At 48.0% G+C, this 24,143-nt stretch overlaps 1 protein-coding gene across 2 annotated transcripts in view; it reads right to left on the bottom strand.

Annotated features, from left to right (window-relative positions):
- Positions 1-24,143, bottom strand: part of LOC137617318 (septin-2-like) — a 56,548-nt gene that overhangs the window by 21,608 nt on the left and 10,797 nt on the right. Inside the window, exons 2-3 of one of the 2 annotated variants that reach the window (XM_068347328.1) lie at positions 23,727-23,873; positions 6,455-6,572 (exon numbers count right to left, since the gene is read on the bottom strand). In XM_068347328.1, coding sequence (XP_068203429.1) covers positions 6,455-6,572; positions 23,727-23,873 — 265 coding nt within the window. The remainder of the gene's footprint in view (positions 1-6,454; positions 6,573-23,726; positions 23,874-24,143) is intronic. The other variant, XM_068347329.1, reaches the window with a different exon arrangement.

Here is a 24,143-nt window from a genome sequence, read left to right as displayed (position 1 = left end):
GGTAAGTATATTCAAAAATTTATTTTACTAAGGAAAATAACATTTTTCAATATCAAACTTACCCGATGATCATATAGCTGATTCACACCCAGGGGGGTGGGTAGAGACCAGCATAACAAGTTGACATTATGAGCTAAGTATTCCGTATTTTATTTTAGCAGTTATTCAAAATAACAAGCATAAAATAAATAAGTACCTGGTAAGAAAGACGACTTGAACAATTACTCTGCCTTTTTAAGTACGTCTTCCTTACTGAGCCTCGCGATCCTCATAGGATGCTGAGCGACTCCTAGGAGCTGAAGTATGAAGGGTTGCAACCCATACTAAAGGTCCTCATCAAAACCTTTAATCTAGGCGCTTCTCAAGAAATGATTTTGACCACCCGCCAAATCAAGTAGGATGCGAAAGGCTTCTTAGCCTTCCGGACAACCCAAAAATATTTCAAGAGAAAGATTAAAAAGGTTCTGGAATTAGGGAATTGTAGTGGTGGAGCCCCACCACTACTGCACTCGTTGCTACGAATGGTCCCAGAGTGTAGCAGTTCTCGTAAAGAGACTGGACATTCTTAAGATAAAAGACGCGAACACTGATTTGCTTTTCCAATAGGTTGCGTCGAATATATTTTGCAGAGATCTATTTTGTTTAAAGGCCACGGAAGTTGTGACAGCTCTAACTTCGTGTGTCCTTACCTTCAGCAAAGCTTGGTCTTCCTCATTCAGAAGGGAATGAGCCTCTCGTATTAACAGTCTGATAAAAATAGGATAAAGAATTCTCTGACATAGGCAAAGATGAATTCTTAACTGAACACCATAAAGCTTCAGACGGGCCTCGTAAAGGTTTTAAAATAGAACTTAAGAGCTCTTACAGGACATAATACTCTTTTTAGTTCATCTCCAACCATACGATAAGTTTGGAATATCGAACGATATTGGTCAAGGCCGAGAAGGCAGCTCGTGTTTGGCTAGAAAACCAAGATGAAGAACATGTAGCCGTTTCGGATGAGAATCCGATGTTCTTGCTGAAGGCATGAATCTCACTGACTCTTTTAGCTGTGGTTAAGCATATCAGGAAAAGAGTCTTAAAGGTGAGATCTTTCAGGGAGGCTGATTGAAGTGGTTCGAACCTATCTAACATAAGGAATCTTAGAACCACGTCTAAATTCCAACCAGGTGTAACCAAACGACGCTCCTTCGTGGTCTCAAAAGACTTAAGGAGGTCCTGTAGATCTTTATTGTTGGAAAGATCTAAGCCTCTGTGACGGAAGACTGATGCCAACATGCTTCTGTAACCCTTGAGTGGGAGCTGAAAGAGATCGCTCTTTCCTCAGATATAAGAGGAAGTCAGCTATATGAGTTACAGAGGTACTGGTCGAGGATATGGATACTGACTTGCACCAGTTTCGAAAGATTTCCCACTTCGATTGGTAGACTCTAAGGGTGGATGTTCTCCTTGCTCTAGCAATCGCTCTGGTTGCCTCCTTCGAAAAACCTCTAGTTCTCGAGAGTATTTCGATACTCTGAAGGCAGTGAGACGAAGAGCGTGGAGGCCTTGGAGTACCTTCTTTACGCGTGGCAGACGTAGCAGGTCCACCCTTAGGGGAAGAGTTCTGGGAACGTCTACTAGCCATCGAAGTACCTCGGTAAGTTATTCTCTCGCGGGCCAGAGGGGAGCAATTAGCGTCCACTTGTCCCTTCGTGAGAGGCGAACTTCTGCAGTACCTTGTTGACAATCTAGAACGGAGGGAATGCATATAGATCTAGATGAGACCAATCAAGTAGAAAGGCATCTAAAAGAACTACTGCTGGGTCCGGGATAGGTGAGCAAAGTATTGAGAGCCTCTTGGACATCGAGGTTGCGAAGAGATCTATGGTTGGTTGGCCCCAGGAGACCCAAAGTCTCTTGCATACATCCTAGTGGAGGGTCCAATATGTTGGAATTATTGTCCCTTCCTACTGAGGCAATCTGCTAAGACATTCAAGTTGCCTTGGAAGAAACTGTTACTAGTGAAAAGTCTAGACCTGTTGAACAGGAGAGGAGGTCACTTGCGAACTCGTACCATGTCAGAGAGTAGGTCCCTCCTTGCTAGGAGATGTACATCAAAGCAGGGAGTTGACCGTGTTCACCTCCACTACTTTGCCTTGAAGGAGAGACCTGAAGCTTTTCCAGGTCAGACGTACTGCCAGAAGCTTCTTGCAGTTGAAATGCATTGTCTTTTGACTCGAGTTCCATAATCCCGAGCATTCCCTACCGCCTAAGGTCGCACCCCAGCCTACGTCCGATGCGTCTGAGAAGAGAACGTGGTTGGGAGTCTGAACAGTCAGGGGAAAACCCTATCAAAGGTTGATAAAGTCCTTTCATCCAGTCAGACCAGACTTATCTTCCGGAAACCGGGATCTAGACCGCTTCTAGCGTCTTGTCCTTTTCCAGTGAAGAGCTAGATGAAACCGAAAAGGACGGAGGTGTAGTCTTCCAAGTGACACCAAAGAACCACGGATGACAGTGTCTTAACCAGACTCATCCACAGCCTGACAGGGCCGCGTTCCTTCTTCAGCATCTTCTGGATGGATAGCAGGGTTGGGGGTTGATCGTCTTGTTCAGCCATGTCCTCATCAGAGGGTTCCTCATCCGAAAATGATGAGGAAACGGCAACGGAGTGGGCAACGGAGTGGGCAACGTCTGACTCGCTGAATCCGGTCGCACTGGTGGATGCGTGACGGAGCCGGACAAAAGATCATGGTACTGTGCAAAGTCTGTGAACTGTCAACCATGGGGAAGCGAGGAAGTACAGCGACAACCCGAAACTGTCTAGACTGTCTGGGTTGTGCAGACAACCCCTATCGGGTTGCTGAGGTTGCCACACTGCGTCACAAGAAGTCACCTCTGCTGGTTGTTGAACGTCTTCCTAGTGACACACTGAATGTCCACAACCACCTCCGAGAGTCGCTAACGTTAACGTGCGACTGGCAACCCACACTGGGTCGCACCGGAGGAGGAATCATCTCAACTGGCGGACGTGAGTAGGAAATCTCAGCGTCAACAGGGCGTACAACCAACCGGTAGGAAGGTTGTTGGCAAGAAGGTTCTTCTCCGTAAAAAATCCTCTATCAAGGACTAAGCTTGGACTGCATGTCTTGCAACAAAGCCCAAGGTCTATGGGAGCAGGTGTGGCAACAGACGGGGTAGCGACTGAAGCGGAACCATTTACCCTCCCTGGAAGCATGTTATGCTTTAATTAAAGTCCATAGGAGGCTAAGCAGCTTAAGGCTCCTCTCCAAATGACAGAGTCCTCAAGGGAGTATCAGAAGGAGGGAGAACAGCACTTTCTCATCTACAGGAACCATGTCCGAGAAAAGCTAGGTATCTCAGTGAGGGTTTCACTGGTGCATAAGCAGCAGACCAGAAGGCAACGTTATGAAACTGCTTGACAGTCTGTGAACTGTCAAAAACTGAACTGTCAACCACAACAGGAGCGTGAGGACATACAGCACTGGTGTATTAGTAGCAGACCAGAAGGCAACGTCATGTAACTGTTTGACAGTCTGTGAGTTGGCAACAACCAAAGTTGTGTGGGGAAGCCTCAACTCCTGACTGACTAGTTTGCTGCGGGCGAGTGGCGGTAACCACAGTGTGTTGCGGAGGCTGACACACCGTGTCAAAACACGGCAACTTGTGGTAGCTCACGCACGGCAACGGAGTGCTCCGTGTGTCTGTGAGAGTCATCATACATCTGGCAGGGTTGACTGTGCATGGGTGGAGGAGCTCTCACAACAAGAGTGTGGGAGCAGGCAGCCATGCCGGGCGCACAACCGTGGTAGGCTGTAGGCCCACGGGTGTATCGTCAACCTTCTCCGAAGACGGAGTGTGGGAGCTGGCAACAACAAAAGCGGAGTGTTGGTGAGTGGGAGGGACTGCCGTGGGTTGCGGAGCATGCCGTATGGGATGCGGAGCATGCCGCATGGGTTGCGGAGCATGCCGCATTGTGTCAAAACACGGCAGCTCTACAGCACCTTCCCACTGCTGATGCGGTAGCTCACGCATGTCAACGGAGGGTGCAGCATGAACATGCGTCTGGCAGGGTCGACTGCGCAACGGAGGTGGAGCTCTCACAGGTGGAGTGTGGGAGCAGGCAGCCGCAGTATCTGCTGAGCGCACAACCGTGGCAGGTTGTAGATTAACAGGTGCATTGTCAACCTTCTCAGCACGATACTCCTGCATGAAGGAGCAAGCTGAGACTGTATAGTCTGCAGCATGGACCACTAGGGTCTATAAAAGACGGCAACAAACGGAGCTACTGTCCGTTGTGACTGAGGGTCTAAAACAGCTGGTGCGGCAACAGACGGAGTTACTGCCTGTTGCGGTACCACCTTGCCTCTCTTGGGAGGTGTGCAGTCGTCGGATGACTGGAGCGAGTCCGAACTGACCCAGTGGCTACACCTAGGCCGTTGGACTTGCGCGGAAGGGACCGACTTGCACTTAAAGCTGCAAGATTTGGTCTATGGTTTCTGCGAGAAACCTCTTCCGCAGACGAGGAATAAATGGGCTCTCTCGTCTTATGTGGGTGGGGCGATCACGTCGGCAACGTGTGTAGATACACCCGAAACCACCGAGGGAAACGTCTGTTCGTCGATCAAGGCCTGTGGAACCCATAAGTCCTTCGACATTACTTCTCCCCTGGGCTTGGGAGCTTGTAAGAGGTATCGGACTAGGTGAACAACTGGCACGAACAGACGAACCTCGAACGCAACACTGTAACACTTTGCGCATATCACTTTATCACTTTTGATTTTCTGTTTGCACTTATTTCACTGAAATCGAAACTTTAAGTGATTTGTACCTGAAACACGCAATACTATCCTTCATTAAAAGGTAGTAATTGCGAAAACAGTTTTACAAAGCAACAGAAAAACATAATGAAAGATAAAGAATTCAGTGGCTGGAAAAGAGACTAAACACTAGATCAAATAACTACGTTTAAAATCTCTCACCGCATAAAGCCTGGGAACAAGAATAAAACTCTAGAAACGTTTTACCTTCTTCCCCTACAGCGACTAGGGAGAAGAGTGAAAAACGAGAACAACGTTACCCGCTTGAACGAAACGTTTATTCTCCTCTCTCTCCCTCCGTCTCTATCTCTCTCTCTCTTCTCTCTAGACTTAGAACCTGAGAGAAGAGCCCAATTATATATCGTTAAAAATGTTATTGAAAACATATTATTTGCTAAAGGAAACTGAAAGGTTTCCCAAAAAGATCCTTTATTAGAATTAAAACCATTTAAGCTAAGAAAGAATGAACAAAACGCTAGAATCGGTTTACTCTTACTGCAACGTGAAACCGTGAAAAACTCTCTCTCTATCGTAACGATAGAGCGCATGTTGAACGTTCTGAACGTCAACAACTGCGGAGACTAAACTAAACGTTAGTTCATCTTTGAAAACAGTACGAGACTATCAAAGAAATTCTTTCAAAAACATTAAAATTCTTAAAAGGAAAATACGATATGACGGGCTCAATGTTAATTAACTACGGTTCCAAGTAAGGACCGCCTACTATTAGGAAAGGTCGCAAATAAACAAACATAAAAATTAATTTTTATAAGTTTATAATAAATGGAAAGTTAATCGAAGAGGCCTATAAAGGCGGAGAGATATAAAATAAATAGATCTATAACTCTTTAAGCAAAATTACCAAAAACCTAAACACACTTCCGTCTAAGGGAAGGGTCGGCCATTTAAAAGTGAAAGAGAGTCCATACTCTCTTCGTCACCAACACTTCCGTCTAAGGGAAGGGTCGGCCATTAAAAGTGAAGGAGAGACCATACTCTCTTCGTCACCATAATTAAATTCTATCCAAAACGAGTTCAAGTTTTGAAATGAAGATAAAACCCCCTGCATAGCGAAAGCTCAAAACTGGAATAGTGTACTTCACCAAATCGTTGTGAAAACAAATCCAGTTAGGGACGGCGTATTCAGTAGGTCTTGCCTGTGGCACGACAGAGGGAAAATTGGTTCGTTGTTGACATCGAGTACTTGAGTACCTACTTGACAGATGGCGCTGTTGATATACACCCCCACCTGTATAGCGATCGCTGGCGTATTCCTCCCGTAGATTTTTTCTGTCGGGGCAGCAGGGATGCAGCTATATGATCATCGGGTAAGTTTGATATTGAAAAAAATAAATTAAAACAATAGTTCATCAGCTTACCATGGTCATTTATGGTAACTAATCAAAATCATAGTTTATTACCTAGATAATATTGCATAAGAGTACTACATCTCTCAAAATTACCAGTACCTATTTGGTGTTTTAATCTTTTTTAAAACTAAACAGGATGGAAATTAGCTCTTAAACCATGAACATTCTACTGATGATACTATGATATACCTGTACTTTACAAGCAACATTATAATTTTCAAAACAAAATACAATACGATTACTCTAATGTACAGTACTTACCAATACACAGAATATTGAAGGTAAACCCATTCTGCGTTGACTTTGCCACCAACTGGTCTGGTAGCGAGTCGAACCCTACATGACCGCTCAACTTTAAGGTGCGGATTTTTTCCTCGATCTGAAAAATCCGAATTTTGTTTAAGAACAGTTGTATTTAGCAAATAACCCAAGCCTTTTCAGATCCCCCTTAATCTTTTAACTCAATGGAAGGGCCACATAAGATTTATGGATATGGACAGCATACCATTTCAGGTAAGAGAGCGATAACTATCTCTACTTCTATTCGGTTTCTTTTGCTCTCAAATGAACACAAAACTAAAACCATAAAATCAAAAGAACCATACAAATTACAAATTTGATTAACTTCAAGAAAATATTGTATGAAAAGATCAGAAAATCATAACACTAGGATTTGTTAGCATCCAAACAAATTGGTCATCAGCAAGCTTAATTATCTAGTGCCTTGGCGAGTTTGGATATTTCTCTGCTTAGCTGCTATTGTGCGTATATTTGCGTATGTTAACTATACAATTGTGTGTGTTATATTGTTACATATTAACAGTTTACTAAAAGTGTTAAGTAGAACTAATGTAAGTGATAACTAAAGTGATAATGAATATCTAATAAATACAGAAATAACAGTGTAGCCTACACTCAAGGCTGAATTGTCTGTCGATGGGTGCAATAATCCAAGGCAACGAGAAAAGAATAAGATATGAAAATTTCAGTGGCATGACAGTTTGTAATTAGTGACCAGACAAGAACTGCGAAAATATACTGAAAATTACAATTCCATGAGGGAGGTAACGACTATAATTTCTCTTAGTGCCGATAAACTAGTCATCATCTGGGGATGTTCACCGGGGAATTTTTTAAAAAGAATTTACCAAAATACTGTCCTATGTAATGCTGGAATCACACTAGCTCGAGGTTTTCGCCAACCTCAGGCCGATGGTCGCGAGGCAAAGTGTTGTAGTGTCATGCTACAATCTCGCGGTTAGTGGAGCAAATAGGAAAAAGTTTAAATAAATCTGATTAGCTGACATCATCATGGCGACCAGAAATTTTCTGACTGTTGCAGTAATATGTATTCACAGAATATTACGTGAATTGAAGAATTCTACAGCTACCACAGGATGAATAAAGAAAATTTTCATCATCTCTTGAAGGTCTTTGGACCCAAGATTGCCAAGCAAGAGCACATCCTATTTGCAGCAGCCATCTTGTTTGTTTACATCCGAAGTCATTACTGCGGTTTGTGCTCGCTGCTTCCCGTCCAGTTGGGAAGCCAGCATCTTGAGCAACAAGCTCCAGGTTTTCCCTTTTCGGCAGCAATGGCTCACTGCTGGCGAAAAAAGCCTAGTGTGATTCCAGCTTAAAAGTCATAAACTTTGACAAATATCTTGGTTGCTACATGAGGAGTTAATCAAGTCTAAGCTTAATTCCTACACTCTCTTAGGGTGAAGAGTCTTCACCAAAACACAAGCTATAGTGGTACCATTGTCACAATATTGACAATAATCAAACAAAAGATTTACCCAAAACGAAAGAATGGCAAATACCAAATCACTTCATTGAGTAAGTGAAAATTCAGTCAATTTGCAATACAGATATATAAAATTTTGTCGAATCGTGATACCGATATCAAATTTAAGTTACTCAATAAGCATTAAAACTATAACAACACTACGATATTGGATACAGTAGTATAGTGTTGCATATAAAACATTTGATACACTTAAAATTTTAGATAACTAACTATACAGGTAACTTCTATGTCCCATGAGAATTTCAACACTTGTTTTGTTACAGACTTTGCTACAGTCGTATGTGTCATCAATTTATGTTGCTTAAACTGGTGTTGATGAAATCCTTCATTAATATGTACTGTACCTAGATTACATCAAATCGTTACTCTATTTTAGTGACCTAATTCATTTTACTTACGACAGTATCTTTCATATCAGTTTGTTGTTTGATTTATTTAAATGCAGTCCCTAAATACTGTAATACACTATACACACACAATATCTTTCAGTTCTTAGTATGACCTAGAAAATTTATTAAAAAAAAATTACGGTATTAGAAAAAATTTAAGATATTGTATCCACACTGTGATGAAGCATTAAATGATACACTGCAATTAACAGAGGTAACCATTATGAATTAACGATAATATTTACTAACTTGGAACCTCAAAATTCTAATATTCAAATCATGAAGCAAAACAAATTAGTCTACAGTAGCAAATAAAAAAGAAAGTATACTAAAACATGTAAGAGAAGCAGCTAATCATATTGCAAACCAGGCCATATTTAATTGTTCCCTGAGCCTTATCAAATTCATATATTAGAGACAACAGAATGATATCAAAAATATCAATAAAATATTTAACTTTACACCGTTCAATACACATTCTCCTCAAGTTGAAACACTTGGTTACAAGTTAAAAATTCTAAGATTTTTCTGAAGGAACAAATGCAGTTGTTCAAAAGTGAAAATTATTTGCACCAGATAAATATTTGCTAAAGTTAAGGGATGACTTTCTCTCTCTATGCTTGTTCCAATTACCTGTCATGTCGCAAAAAAAAATATAAATTTTTATAACATAGTTAGAATTATCCAGTCAACTAATATGACAAATTCGTAGGTAATTTGTATTTTTCCTAACTATACAAACCTTAGCTATTTACATGGGGTAATTACTTCGGCATAGCTGAACGACGAGCCATAAAAGTTTTAACGAGGGTTTCCTACCCCTCCGCTAGTTAGCGGGGGGTAGGGAGGGGTAGCTAGCTACCCCTCCCCCTCACACACACCGGAGAATACTCCACTTTACTTAGAGGTAGGACTTATCTTGGGGGACAGAGCTGGCGGGCACATAACTGTAAATAGCTAAGGTTTGTATAGTTAGGAAAAATACAAATTACCTACGAATTTGTCATTTGTTCCGTAACTGAAATACAAACCACGCTATTTGCATGGGGTGACTTAACCCTTAGGAAGGGTGGTAAGTCCCGGCCATACAGGCTTTGGCTTGCCCGGGGATTCCATATTCGAGCGATCAAGTACTCGGACAATAGGGAATCCCTGCTCCTCGATGGCGGTTGTGAAACTGCCGCGGCCTACATAAGCTGTGTGCGAAGGTGAAAAGTGACTTGTCCCAGGCAGTTGCCCTGGAGTCCCTCAGAAGGAAATCCAGGCTAGGACTCTCCCAATACCACCTCGTCAGGGTATGGGGACATGACAGTATTACACACAATACTAGGAACACAAGGGAGCATGGTCTACCTGCAGTGGTTTGAGGTCAGCTATGCAGAGAACCCAGGATGCTGCTTTCTCCGTGGGAGGAGAGGATGAAGAAAAGAATAAGGGCCAGACAGATCTTTTCATTCATGCAGACTAACACCAGGTAACAATGCCCTCAACCTTCTGCTACTTGTCCATCAAGGAGCCTGAGGTTTAGACCAGCTGTTGTGAAGCCACCACAGGGCCGATAGAAACGTATCGAGCCTCCTGTGGGTCATGCCTTGCAGGTAAGGGGCTGAGAAGAAGGTCTGATGCTTCAACATCACCGCTTGTAGGACCTGTGTCACTGAAATATGCTCCATGAAGGGCAGGGACGTATCTAAGCCCCTGACATCATGGGCTCTAGGGCGATGCGACGGAGAAGGGTCAGGATTCAAGGCAGGGTGTAGCACCCTGCGAATCCGGGCCGAGATGGTACTCCTCGTTACCCAGGATCCACAAATGAGACTTGAGCCTGGAGACGAACTGCAGCTGTTCTCTGAAGATGCCAGCTCGGACCCCCTACCGGCAAGGTAGGAGATTGTCTGAGTCATCTGCTACAGGACGGAGACTCGAACCCTGGAAGGAGTCGAAAAGCGGGTCCGGCACTACCGGATTCTGAGTCTCGGCAACAAACCTCAGGGACGAACCTGAATGTTGCCTCACCCTAACCCCCTGAATGGGCGAAGTCGTAAGAGAGACCATGTGACTCGCTTGGCTGAAGATAGGCTAGCAGGAACACCGTCTACCCAGAAAGGTGGTGGACTGGGGATTTACGTAGTGGTTCGTCAGGGGGTCTCTTTAGAGACTCGAGGACTCGAACCACGTCCCAAGGAGGTGGTCTCACCTTCGACTGAGGGCAGGAGAGGACAAGGCTTCACATGCGAAGGAAGAGTTCCAGCGGGGGAGAAATGTTTGTCCCTAGAGCCAGGAGGCAAGACTTAAGGCTGAGGGATAGCCTTTCACAGTCGAAATTGAAAGGCACATTTATCCCGCAATCCCACTAGGGGCTCCGCTATTGCTGGAAGCGGCATCGTGTGGAGGGATGCCCTCTCCCCGACACCGGCCACAGAAACTCACTCTCTCGCCTGGGAGACTACTGCGGAAGACTTGCGCAAGTGTCCAGGCCTCCTTTTCGCCACTTGTTGCGAAAATCCTCTCTCTTTGAGGAGAAGCTGGATAGACTCCCGGCGGGAAGTGGAGCAAGCTACGGAGGCAACACATCGATGGTGTCCCACCGTTGCTGGAAGGCATGCTACCAGAGGCCCTGGGAACCGTGACCGGGGAGCAGAACAGCGGGAGCTTGCAGCTCAGTGCTGTAGCGAACCGGTCCACAGAGGGAGCCCAACCGAGTCAGGACTTGTAGGCTACTTGAGGATCCAAAGACCACTCGGAATGTGGTGTCCATGACACACTGCTCAGACTGTCGGCGAGCCCATTCCTTTGCCTGGAATCAAGCGAGCTGCTAAGGAGACCGAGGGGGACTCGGACCATCCCGGTATCTCTACCGCAGGATGGGAAGGTTGTACTGAAAAGTACCTCCTTGTCTGGGCCAGAAAACCATCACTGTGGTGTTGTTGATTCTCATAACCACAGAGTAGTCCGCCAGGCTAGGTGGAGCTACTGAAGTGCCAGAAACATGGCTTCCATCTCTAGTAGGACTAGAAGAGGTTCTTCCTGGTTCTGACCACCAGCCTGAGGACCCGTGGATCAGAACGTGCCCCCCCCCCCTTTCCTTTGACGCATCCGAAGACAGCCTCAAGCTTGGGGGAAGGTCGAGAAGAACCACTCCCTATTGTAGGCCCTCGTCTGCTTCCCACCCCTATGGGTTCGTTTGTACCGGTTGTCCCCTAGGGGTCTCGGCGTCTGGGGACACGTGCCCCCGACTCCCCCGCGCCCCGAGTCGCCACTGGAGAGAACTCATCCTGGGGCGACTGTGGAAACCAGACGGGCCAGGGAGGAGAGACGTAACAACCTTGGGTTGGAGGGTCTTCTCGTGTGAGGAAAGGTCTCGCGACCTTCCTCTGCCTTGGTACCCTGTTTTCTGAAGGGAAGGCTACGGGAGATAGGAGCCTAAGACCAGGCTCGGTATACCAGACTCTGAGAGGGCTGTGGGGAGGACTCCTCGAGGACCACCATGATCTTTAGAACTTTGTAAAGTCCGAGGAGCTTGTCCCGATGACGAAGAAGGGATGCTTTTGAGTCTGCCAGGATCGGCCAGTTACCCAGGAAACGGAGTGGCCGGATGCCGATGCTGAGAGCCCGTGAAGAGATCCGAGAGGAAGTATCGGAGAACTGCAGGAACAGCAGTCGAGCGCTAGCGCGCAGGTGGCACCTGGCACTTAAGGGACTTAGTCAAGGTGTGAGAAAGTCTCTCCTGCCCCGAAGGGAGGAGCCCGTTAGATAACGGGGGCGTGGGCGCCCAAGGCGTGTCTGCAGTCAGGAACGGATACAGCAGGCAACAGGTACACTGAGGGACGAGAGACCAAGGGTCTAACGTAGCCTGAGTAGCGAGGCCCCGAGGGGATTAGTTGCAAGACCCCGAAGGGTCAATGCAACGAGAAACCGAAGTTTCTCCGTCACTAATCACCAAAGTGTAGAAGTGACTAAAGTTACGAGAGCCCGAGGGAACTGCGTAACTAAAGCTCCGAGAACCCGAAGGGTCAGGGAAAAAAGAGAAACCGAAGTTTCCCTGTCACTAAACACCGAAGTGCTAGTGACTGAACAGCAAGCTGTTGACAACAGGAACAAACCTCCGAAGAGGAGTCTCTATGAGTGGCCTCTCTCGCGAACGAGAGAGGTGAGCCCTTCGTAGAAGAGACTGGTGATGGAGCCCCGAAAGCCCGTGAGATCAGCAGACGTAAAGAGAAACAATCCTCCAAAGAGGAGTCTCTGTGAGTGTCCTCTCACGCGAACGGGAGGGGACACTTCGTAGAAGAGACAAAAGGAGCAATCTTCCGAGGAGGAGCCCTTAGTGCGGCCTCCCTCGCGAACGAGAGAGAGCCAGATTGATCCTGCAGCTGCTCAGCCCCTTGAGCGTAGCTACAGAAGCGACCACTCAGCCCCGAGAGCATAGTCGCTAGTACCATGGTCTAGCCTTGCAACCGCTCAGCCCCTTGAGCAAGTCACAAGGGCGGCCGCTCAGCCCCAAGAGCATAACTGCCAAAGGACCTGGAAAGTAAAAAGGGAAGTTAACTAACTACCCTGGAGGCGAACCTCCTTATCGTTCTAGGATGCAATGAAGAGCTGGCAGCAGTCACGGGGGAACTTCTAAGAGAAAGGAACGCCCCTGACGAACGCCTTGAGAGACGGTGGCGAAGCCGACTCCCCAGGATAAACAAGACAGCTCTGCTTCGAAGGCACACAACAGGCACGAAGAAAGAGCATCGCATACTGGAAAATAAAACAGAATAATTATTTAACAGAAATTCCCCCGGGTGAAACTCCGAAGAGAAACCCCGAGGGAAAGAACATAAGAAGGAAAGAAGGTATGCGCCCCCCCTCCCCCAACCGGCATGCCCAGGTGAGGGGGGGGACGAAGATTAACAAAACAGAACTATAACATTATAATTATGCAACTGACTTTGAATGTTCCAAGGATCACCGACCCCCGAAGGGACATGAGCCCTGAGCAGAAAAGTTAAAACAATTATATTCATAAAAATAATTGAAACAGATAAAACGAAATAGCGACTCGGTCCTGAGAGGCTATCGTAGGCGTAGTACGGAGTAAGAGGTGAACGACCTCAAGAGAAGGGCCGGTCTCCACGAAGGCAACCATGGTGGCCTAGGAGTGAAAGGCCGTGATCAAGAAAAGATCGTAGTGGCCTGCAAAGCCGGCGATCACTCTCGTAGACGTACACAACACACACCGCACAACACCGAAAGCAAAGGAAACTTACTATTTTCTATACACAAAAATATACATAAACATCAAAAATTTTTAAATATATTAAGTATAAGAAAAGGTAAGTTAAAAGACAAAACAATAATGGCCATCAAGTGAGGATAGGAGCAGAGACATCCGATCGCTATCCGAGCCAAAAGTAAAGTGGAGTATTCTCCGGTGTGTGTGAGGGGGAGGGGTAGCTAGCTAACCCTCCCTACCCCCGGCTAACTAGCGGAGGGGTAGGAAACTCTCGTTAAAACTTTTATGGCTCGTCGTTCAGCTACGCCGAAGTAATTACCCCATGTAAATAGCGTGGTTTGTATTTCAGTTACGGAACAAACAGCCACTATCATTTCAGATTAAAAAAAAAAAGGCTATAACCCAAGATTATGGGTAAAACGCCAATAACCACTGGAGAGAAAATCAAGGCAAAATCCTCCCCCTCAGGAACATGTGTAGTATTGTATGTAGTTGGTAAATCCATAAGGGGCAACTGCAGTATTGTATGTAGTTGTTAAATCCAAAAGGGGCAACTGCAGTACAGTATTGTATGTAATTCGTAAATCCAAAAGGGACAACTGCAGTATTATATATAGTTGGTAAATCCATAAGGGGCAACTGCAGTATTTTATGTTGTTGGTAAATCTAAAAAGAACTACAGTATTGTATGTAGTTGGTAAATCCAAAAGGGGCAACTGCAGTATTGTATGTAGTTGATAAATCCAAAAAGGACAACTACAGTATTGTATGTAGTTGGTAAACCCAAAAGGGACAACTGCAGTATTGTATGTAGTTGATAAATCCAAAAGGGACAACTGCAGTATTGCATGTGGTTGGTAAATCCAAAAGGGACACCTATAGTATTGTATGTAATTGGTAAATCTAAAAGGGGCAACTGCGGTATTGTATGTAGTTGGTAAATCCAAAAGGGGCAACTGCAGTATTGTATGTAGTTGATAAATCCAAAAGGGACAACTGCAGTATTGTATGTGGTTGGTAAATCCAAAAAGGATACCTACAGTATTGTATGTACAGTAATTGGTAAATCCAAAAGGGGCAACTGCAGTATTGTATGTAGTTAGTAAATCCAAAATGGAAAACTGCAATGTTGTATGTAGTTGGTACATCCAAAAGGATATGTTTAAAGAACAATCCATACTGAAATTATTGGTAATAAAAACAAAGAAAATTAATAGATTCTACAAATTTCTATCATTTGCAAGGTGTTGAATAATATAAAAAGCAAAAGCAGAAAATAGCAGATCATAATTTAAATCAATCAGTAATAAGTAAAAAATAAATCAGAGTACAATCTGTTGTGATTAACTTAAAAAGGCTCAGAGGGAAACTGATCTGAACAGCAAAGTTTGTGGCGAGAAGACTAGCGAGGCTAACTGAATTCAATATAAAGAATATTGGAGAAAAGATCCTAAGTAATATAATGTAACATATAATATGGGTAGAATTACAAAAACAACAGTACATGTAATGGGTAGAACCAGTTTCACTATTAACAAAGTCCATCTTCTCATTAACTGACGGGTCTACACGAAATGATAATATTATTTGCACTTTAACCTATGTTGAACTTTTAAAATTTGTAGATAGAAACATGAAATCAACACTACAGAATATGACAAATTCGTAGATAATTTGAATTTTTCCTAACTATACAAACCTTAGCTATTTACATGGGGTAATTACTTCGGCGTAGCTGAATGACGAGCCATAAAAGTTTTAACGAGGGTTTACTAACCCCCCCGCTACTTAGCGGGGGTAGGGAGGGGTAGCTTGCTACACCCCCCCCCCCCTCACACACACCGGTGAATGCTTCACTTTGCTTAGAGGTAGGACTGACAGGGCTGGTGGGCAAATATGTGTAAATAGCTAAGGTTTGTATAGTTAGGAAAAATACAAATTATCTAAGAATTTGTCATTTGTTCGATAACTGAAATACAAACCACGCTATTTACATGGGGTGACTCAACCCTTAGGAAGGGAGGTAAGTCCCTTCCAAACTGGCTTTGGCTTGCCCGGGGACCCCAAATTCGAGTGTGTAAGTACTCAAAAAATAAGGGGTCCCTGCTCCTCGCTGGCATGCTGTGAAACTGCTGCGGCCTACATAAGCTGTGTGTGAAGGTGAGAAGTGACTCGTCCTAGGAAGTTGACCTGGAGTTCTTCAGATAGAAATCTAGGCTAGGACTCTCCCAATACCACCTTGTCAGAGTATGGGGACATGTCAGTATTACATTTAATACTAGGAACACAAGGGAGCATGGCTTACCTGTAGGGGTTCGAGGTCAGCTGTGCAGAGAACCCAGGATGCTGCTTTCTCCAAGGGAGGAGAGGAGGAAGAAAAGAATAAGGGCCAGACAGATATTTTCATTCACGCAGACTAAAACCGGGTAACAATGCCCTCAACCTTCTGCTACTTGTCCATTAAGGAGCCTGAGGTTAGACCAGCTGTTGTGCAGCCACCACAGGGCCGATAGAGAACGTATCGAGCCTCCTGTGTGTCACGTCTTGCAGGTAGTGGGCCGTGAAGGTGGTCTGACGCTTCCACACCCCACCTTGAAGGACCTGCGTCACTGAATAATTTTTCTTGAAGGCCAGGGACGTAGCTATGCCCGACATCATGCGCTCTAGGGCGACGTGACGGAGGAGGGTCAGGATTCAAGGCCAGATGTATCACCTTGCAAATCCAGGCCGAGATGGTATTCCTGGTGACCCTCCTCTTCGTCCTCCCGGTGCTCACGAACAGGGCTCGCACCTGGGGAAGAACTGCAGCTGTTCTTTTAAGATACAACCTCAGACTCCTTACTGGGCACAGTAGGAGATGGTCTGGGTCATCTGTTACAGAACGGAGACTAGAAACCTGGAAAGAGTCGAACCTAGGGTCCGGCACTCCCGGATTCTGAGTCTTGGCAACAAACTCAGGGACAAAGCTGAACGTTACCTCCCCCCATCCCCTTGAACCTCACCGACTCGCTTGGCCGAGGCCAAAGCTATCAGGAAAACCGTCTTCCAGGTAAGGTGGCGATCTGAAGCCTGGCGTAATGGTTCGTAGGGAGGTCTCTTCAGAGACCTGAGAACTCGAACCACGTTCCATGGGGGAGGTCTCACTTCCGACTGAGGGCAGGTAAGTTCATAACTCCATATGAGAAGGGAAATTCCAGCGAGGAAGAAATGTCCATTCCTTTAAGCCTGAATGCAAGAATTAAGGCTGAGCGATAGCCTTTCACTGCCGAGACTGAAAGGCGCATTTCCTCCCGCAAATACACGAGGAACTCCGCTATTGCTGGAATAGTGGCATCGAGGGGAGAGATACCCCTTCCACGACACCAACCACAGAAGACTTGCCACTTCGCCTGGTAGACCCCTGCGGATGACTTGCGCAGGTGATCAGACATCCTGTTCGCAACTTGTTGCAAAAATCCTCTCTCTGTGAGGAGATGCTGGATAGTCTCCAGGCGTGAAGTCGAAGCGAAGCTACGGCTTTGTGGAAGATGTTGGCGTGTGGTTGTTTGAGTAGCTCATGACGTGGAGGGAGTTCTCTCGGAACCTCCGTGAGGAGTTGCAGAAGGTCCGGGAACCATTCTGCGTGATGCCAGAGCGGAGCTATCAGGGTCATTGAAAGATTGACCGATATTTTGGTCTTGTTGAGCACCCTCCTCATCAGACAGAACGGGGGAAAGGCGTACACATCGACGTTGTCCCACCGTTGTTGGAAGGCATCCTGCCAGAGAGCCTTGGGGGCCGGGACCGGGGAGCAGTACAGCGGGAGCTTGAAATTCAGCGCTGTACCGAACAGATCCACTGTCGGGGAACCCCACAAAGTCAGGACTCTGTTGGCTACTTGACGATCCAAAGACCACTCGGTACTCACTACTGTATCTGCGTCGCTCTGTTCAGACTGTCGGCGAGCACATTCCTTTTGCCTGCAATGAAGCGAGCCGCTAGCAAGATCGAGTGGACTTTGGACCATCTCAGGATCTCTACTGCAAGATGGGATAGCTGTTCCGAAAAGGTACCTCCCTGCCTGTTGATATAAGGCACCACCGTGGTGTTGTTGCTCATCACCACCACAGAGTGGCCCGCCAGGACTTGGTGGAACTTCTGAAGTGCCAGGAACACGGCCTTCATTTCTAGCAGGTTTATGTGAAGGTACTTTTCTGATTCTGACCACAGGCCTCAGGTTCTGTGGTTCAGAACGTGGGCCCCCACCCTTTCTTTGATGTGTCCGAGAACAACATCAAAATCCGGGGGAAGGACAAGAAGATCCACTCCCTTTCGTAGGTTCTCGTCCGCCACCCACCACTGGAGGTCCGTCCATTCCGCAGGACCCACAGGGATCAAAGTGTCCAGCGAATCGTGACTTTGATTCCACCGGGACGAGTCGCCACTGGAGGGATCTCATTCTGAGGCGACCGTTGGGAACGAGACGGGCCAGGGAGGAGAGGTGGCCGAGGAGACGTAGCCACGATTGGGCTGGGAGTTCTTCTCGATTGAGGAAAGGTCTCGCAACCTTCCTCAGCCTTGCTATCCTGTCGTCTGATGGGAAGGCTTTGTGGAGATTGGTGTCTATGACCATGCCTAGATATACCAGTTTCTGAGAGGGCTGCAGAGAGGACTTCTCGAGATTTACCATGATCCCTAGATCCTGGCAAACTTCGAGGAGCTTGTCTCGGTGGCGAAGAAGCGTTGCCTCCGAGTCCGCTAGGATCAGCCAGTCGTCCAGATAACGAAGGAGACGGATGCCGATCCTGTGAGCCCACGAAGAGATGAGGGTGAACACTCTGGTGAACACCTGAGGGGCTGTGGAGACCGAAACACAGCACCTTGAACTGGTAGATATTGTTGTCTAGGCAAAATCTTAGGTACTTCCTTGAAGACGGATGGATTGGGATCTGGAAGTACGCCTCCTTCAGGTCCAGTGTACACACGAAGTCTTGTGGTCTCACTGCGAGTCTGACCGTGTCTGCCGTCTCCATACTGAACGGAGTCTGCTTGACAAACCCGTTCAGGGTTGAGAGGTCGATGACTGGTCTCCAGCCTCCAGACGCCTTTCTCACAAGAAAGAGTCGACTGTAGAAGGCTAGGGACCCGTCTACTACTTCCTGTAGAGCGTCCTTCTTCAACATGGTCTGGACTTCTGCCCAAAGGGCTTGCCCTCTTGCCGATCCCATGGCAAGAGAGCTCAACGACACTGGATTCGCAGTCAGGGGAGGTAGAGAGGCTGTGAACGGGACGCGATAACCCAGAGCAATCACGGAAATCGTCCAGGCATCTGCCCCGAGTTGCTGCCACCTTGTCGCGCAACTTTGTAGGCATCCCCCCACTGGTGGACATGCAGGGGGACTGCCAACCCTAGCGTTTACGGCCTCGGCTGTTACCTCTAGGGTTCTTGCCTCCCCTGGAGGACTTCTTGCTCCTTCTGCTCTTGGCAGGAAAGGGCTTAGACACCTTCGGCTTCGCTGCAGTGGTCTTCTTCGTGTCCTTAGCTGGATGGGGCTGTTGAGCCGCTGGAGGTTTGTAGGGCCTCGATGTCAGGGCCCTATGGATGAGGGAATCCTGGTTGGACTTCCTCCACCTCTCAGCAGTAAGCTCCACGTCCTTAGGCTCAAACAAACTCTTACCGAACACGGATGTGTGTCTGAGCCTGCTAACCTCCGAACTGGGAACCTTCAGGTGGAAGCCCTCAGCCACAGCGTCCCAACGTTTGAGAATCGTATTGGCCCACAAGCTCGAGACTTGGTGGGCCAGAAACTCAATGGTCCGTGTGCCTGAGAGTAAGAAAGTCTCCAGTGCCTTCCTGGTGCTTTCTTTGGAGAGGTCCTCAGACCGCAACAGGATGCCCAGACCCCAGCCAGATGTCAAGCCACGAAGTTGCCTGCATGGCACACTTACCGACCTTCTCCTGGCTTAGGATCTCAGTAGCTGAGTAGGACACGTGCCGGTTGGAGTCTCTCTCAAGAGGGACTCCCCCGGTGAGTTCTTCCATGGAGTGATGCATCGGAAGACCCAAACAAGACTCCTCAAGGATCTCAAAGTACTGTACCTCCTCTGATGGACTCGAGGAGGAGGGAGGAGCTTGTTACCGGTGCTGGATCTGCTGGAGGAGGCAAGCTCAGAGAGCTGGCCCTCGACCTTGTCCCTGGCACTCTTCATCCCCTGAGACCAGGGCAAAGCTGCACAGGCCCTAGAGGGTTTCTGGGTGCCGTAGACGCGGTCCAAGGCCGTGTCCTTACCTTCACGAGGAGGGGTCTCAGGGTCTGGGATCCCGTTGAGGTTCCTCATGAGGGTCAGGACTTACCAGAATGCGTGTTCTGACTCTTGGTGCTCTCTTCCTGAAGGACTGGCAGCGAAGTCTCCCGTCCCCATTGGCTCTTATTGGAGGGACACGTGGACATCCTCGGAAGGTCTAGCTGTCTCCTGCCTGATCCTTGTTGACGATTTAGGGATTGTCTTAGAATCGTTCGGTTCCCTCCTGGGCAGGATACAGGACTCGAGTAACGATGGGCGCAGGCTCTTTTCCACCCCTGGACGAGAAGACTTCTCAGGGAGAGGCGGAGCTTCCCCCATTGGTGCGATGGGGGAACGGTTCGGTTCGTCCAACTCTCCTGAGGATGGGTAATCCTCATCCGCAGGGGAGGGAGAGAAAGTCGGGGGGGGGGGAAGGAGCCTTGCGCAAGGATCTGCGAGGAGACAAAATAGGCCTTGGAGGTGTTTCCACGGGAGAGACTCCTCTCTTCCTCTTCAGGGGGGAGGAAGCTGCCGCTGGTTTGTGACCCATGTCAGAGAGGGCGGGCTTCATCGCCTGCACTAGAGCTCTGACCAGGGTACCGAACCAGGGCTGCTGACTGACAGTCGCGCTGTCAGACACTCCCTATGGAGGGAAGGGGATCGTTCGATCCCTTGGAGGAGTCGACAAATGCGGGTTCGCCTGCGAAGCTGGAAAGAAAGAGTCCTTAGACCTGTCCGGGAACCGCCCCTCCTCTGGCAAGCGCGCTGGTCTGCGCTTGCGGGGAGGGGAACGAGACGAAGACCTATCCGCCTGGTGACGCTCGCGCGAAAAAGGATCGCGTGCCACAGGAATCTCGCGCGCGCGCGCATCGGGGTGGGCGAGAGAGGGTGGTGGAGCGGGCGCGAGGACGCGGTGGCGCATAGGCGAGGTCACAGGCGCGCAGGAGATGGTGCGGGCGCGTGGGCGCGCAGGAGCTGGAGCGGGCGCGCGTAGGAGATGGCGAGCAGGAGCCGGAACGGGAGGCGGCCGGATGCAAGGACGCGCAGCATCCTGATGCGGCACTGGAGGGCGCGAGAGGACAGGGGCGCCTGAGCACGTATCCGAGTGAATCGGGCGAGGGCGCGAGAGCGCTGGTTCAGGATAGCGCGAGGAAGGGATGGCGCGTTGGCGCGTAGGGGGGCTCTGGTCCAAAAGGACAGGCATACTCGCCTGTGGTCGCGCTGGGCGCACAGGTGATCGTGGGCGCGCATCAGGATGTGGACGCACTGGTGTGCGCTGCTGCGGTGGGCGAGTAGGCCGCGCGGTTTGATGAGGGCGCACAGGTGTGCGCTGGAGGGTTGCATGGGGCGCCTTGATAACTGGAACAGGGCGCGCAACTGGAGCGTCGCGCGCGGTTGGAACGCGTGCAGGATCACGCGGTCTGGAAGGAGAGCCCTGGGGTGCCTGAGAGCGCCCGTGCGCTAGCTTAGGCGCCTAATGGGCGGCGTGTTGCGATGTGGAAGCGCGTTGGCGTGCGCGTGAGCACTGAGACTGGAACAGCGCGTGGGCGCGCTTTTCGCGTAACTCCAGACGGGTGCTGCGAGTCCAGAGGAACCTGTGAGCGCCTGTGCGCTAGTGTAGGAACCTCTTGAACTGCGCGCGACGAGGCAGGAACCGGGGAACGCTGGGGTGCCGGTGGGCGGTGGCGCGCTGTCACAGGAACTGCTGGAGGGTGCCGGGGTGCAGAAGGATGTGGGCGCGCTGGGGAACCCTAGCACGTAGCAGGAACAGGGGCGCCCAGGTGAGCGCTAAGACAGGAACAGCGGCAACAGCAGGAGGGCACGCAGGAAGAACCTGGCGCTTGAGGGCAAGAGGCGTGGTTTGACACTCAAGGCCCTTAAGCCCCGAAGGGCCCGGTGCCTGCGTAGTGGCAGGATCAGGTGGCGCGCAACGCGCATCCGCAACATCAAAGGGTGACGGCAAGTCAGCAGGTCTGGAGGAAGACTGGTCACTGTGTCCCGAAGGACGACCGTCATCTGAAGGGGATCGCGAACGATCCCTGGAGAGGTCTAAGGTGGTAGCTGACAGGGTCGGCGAACAGCGAGTCGTCTCCTCCGCAGAGGACTGTGGTGACGACGAGCCGCCTCCTAACTCCCTTGTGAGAGGAAGGAAGGCCTCTACGGCGAAGGGGAGGACGAGCCTTCCGCCTTATACGCCCACGAGGGGCTGTGGGATCAGCAGGCTGACCATCAAGGGGCCTCCGCAGAGGAGTCTCTGTAAGTGAACTCCCCAGAGGGGAAGAATCACCGGCAGGAGAGACCGTGGGACTTAGATCCTCTTTCGAAAGGTGTTCGGAGGGGGAATCTAAGCCGTCAGCTACCTCAGCAACAGGAATGGGGGTTTGACTAGACCCACGAGGTGTCTCCGTCACAACAACGTCAACCACAGACAGAGGATCCATCTCTGCTGTAGTTGGCGATTGTTTGACAGCTGCACCAAGTTTGATCATGTCAAACAGGGCTTCCTTGGAGGGCGAACCCTGCAGCCCCAAGGAAACCCAAAGCTGTAACAAATCACGATTAGACATATTCAAATCCTCCTCCGGAGAAGGAGGGGCAGCCACCTCGCTATGGGAGGCGACTACCTCTCCCGCACCCCGGGATCGGTCAACAGCAATACGGTTTACGCTACCACTCGCCAGCCTCTCGGAAGAGACCGCTCGAGGGGGAGCTTGGGAGGAGGAAAGGGCTACGGAAGAAGTAGTCCTGGAATTTTCTTTCTTCAAAGCAGCCTCTGAAGGAGAAAGATCCCTTTAAGACTTTTTCTTCCGGCGCCGGGCAAACCTCTCCCACTGGGAGGTAGACCACTCCCTACATTCTATACACACATTACCACTATCACACCACTGGCCCCTACAGTGAGGACATAAGGTGTGGGGATCGGTGTCGACCGCCGACATAAAGGTCCCACAAGGGCGGCCGGGAAGTCCAGGGGCATGTACGCATAGTAGTAGAGGCCAACTTCAAACACACTGGAAAAGAAAAAGCAAAAACAGATTAAATATGGCTGTCAAAGCGAGGGGGAGAGCAGACAGGTCTGTTCTCTGCCCGAGCCAAAAGTAAAGTGAAGCATTCACCGGTGTGTGAGGGGGGGGGTAGCTAGCTACCCCTCCCTACCCCCCGCTAACTAGCGGCGGGGTAGTAAACCCTCGTTAAAACTTTTATGGCTCGTCATTCAGCTACGCCAAAGTAATTACCCCATGTAAATAGCGTGGTTTGTATTTCAGTTACGGAACAAACTGTATTCAGTAAAATTGAGCAGCATAATATGCATGCATGTATATTAATTTCAGTTAAAGGAATATTATGCCAGCTTGACTAACAAGGCAAACTGTTCTAATTAGCAAAACATTCCTTGTTCATACAGTACTATAAATATACATACGCTGTTCGTGTACATGATGCTATACATTTCAGACTCATTTAGCATGCTAAAGTGATGGTACAGAGGTTACATATATAATCATCATAAAAAAGAATGTACAGTGGTTACATATATAACAGTAATTATCATGAAAAAGAAAAGTTGTGCCACCAGACAAGTAGATTCAGCCAATATATTCTCAGGGTATCCAACAATCAATCAATATAAAACACAGTAACAATATTCTGTACTGGAAAGTGCATTAACAACCACAACTTTCTGATAAGAGATTTTTTCCAAATCCTGTGGAAGAAAATGGTATCTAAATAAAAAAGCATGTGGCAAATCTACTGAGCATGTAAAAAGCATCAAGCTCCCTAAATTAATTTCCATCAATTGCACAGCAATTCTAAGCTGTTGTTATGGCATAGTTTTTTTTTTCTTCATACCTTGTTGCCCTGCAAATCTCCTATATTCAAATCTGGACTAGGAATTGTTAAGACGGAGCTGGCAACCGACTTAGCCGAGGCTGTTGATTGCATGGAACCTTTTCTGGAAAGGCTCTCCCCATGATGTGAGCCAGGAGATGGAGGAGACTAAAAACAATGTGAAAGTGGAGAGTTTTTACAAATTATTTTACATCCTGACATCTTTAACTGATCGAAGATGTACGAGTTGCATATGACAAAATTTAAAATCTTGTACAAAAATGTGGAAAGCTTTTACAGATTATTATACGCCTAGACATTTCTGACTGATCGAATTTGTATGCTGTAAATGAGTTGAAAATTACCAAATTCGAAATTTTGTACAAAACTCACATTACGCTAATCGATGTATAAACGATTTGCAAGGGACTAAATTTA

The sequence above is a fragment of the Palaemon carinicauda genome, chromosome 23, assembly GCF_036898095.1.
Source record: "Palaemon carinicauda isolate YSFRI2023 chromosome 23, ASM3689809v2, whole genome shotgun sequence".
Taxonomy (NCBI): domain Eukaryota; kingdom Metazoa; phylum Arthropoda; class Malacostraca; order Decapoda; family Palaemonidae; genus Palaemon; species Palaemon carinicauda.
This window is presented reverse-complemented; position numbering and strand designations above follow the sequence as displayed.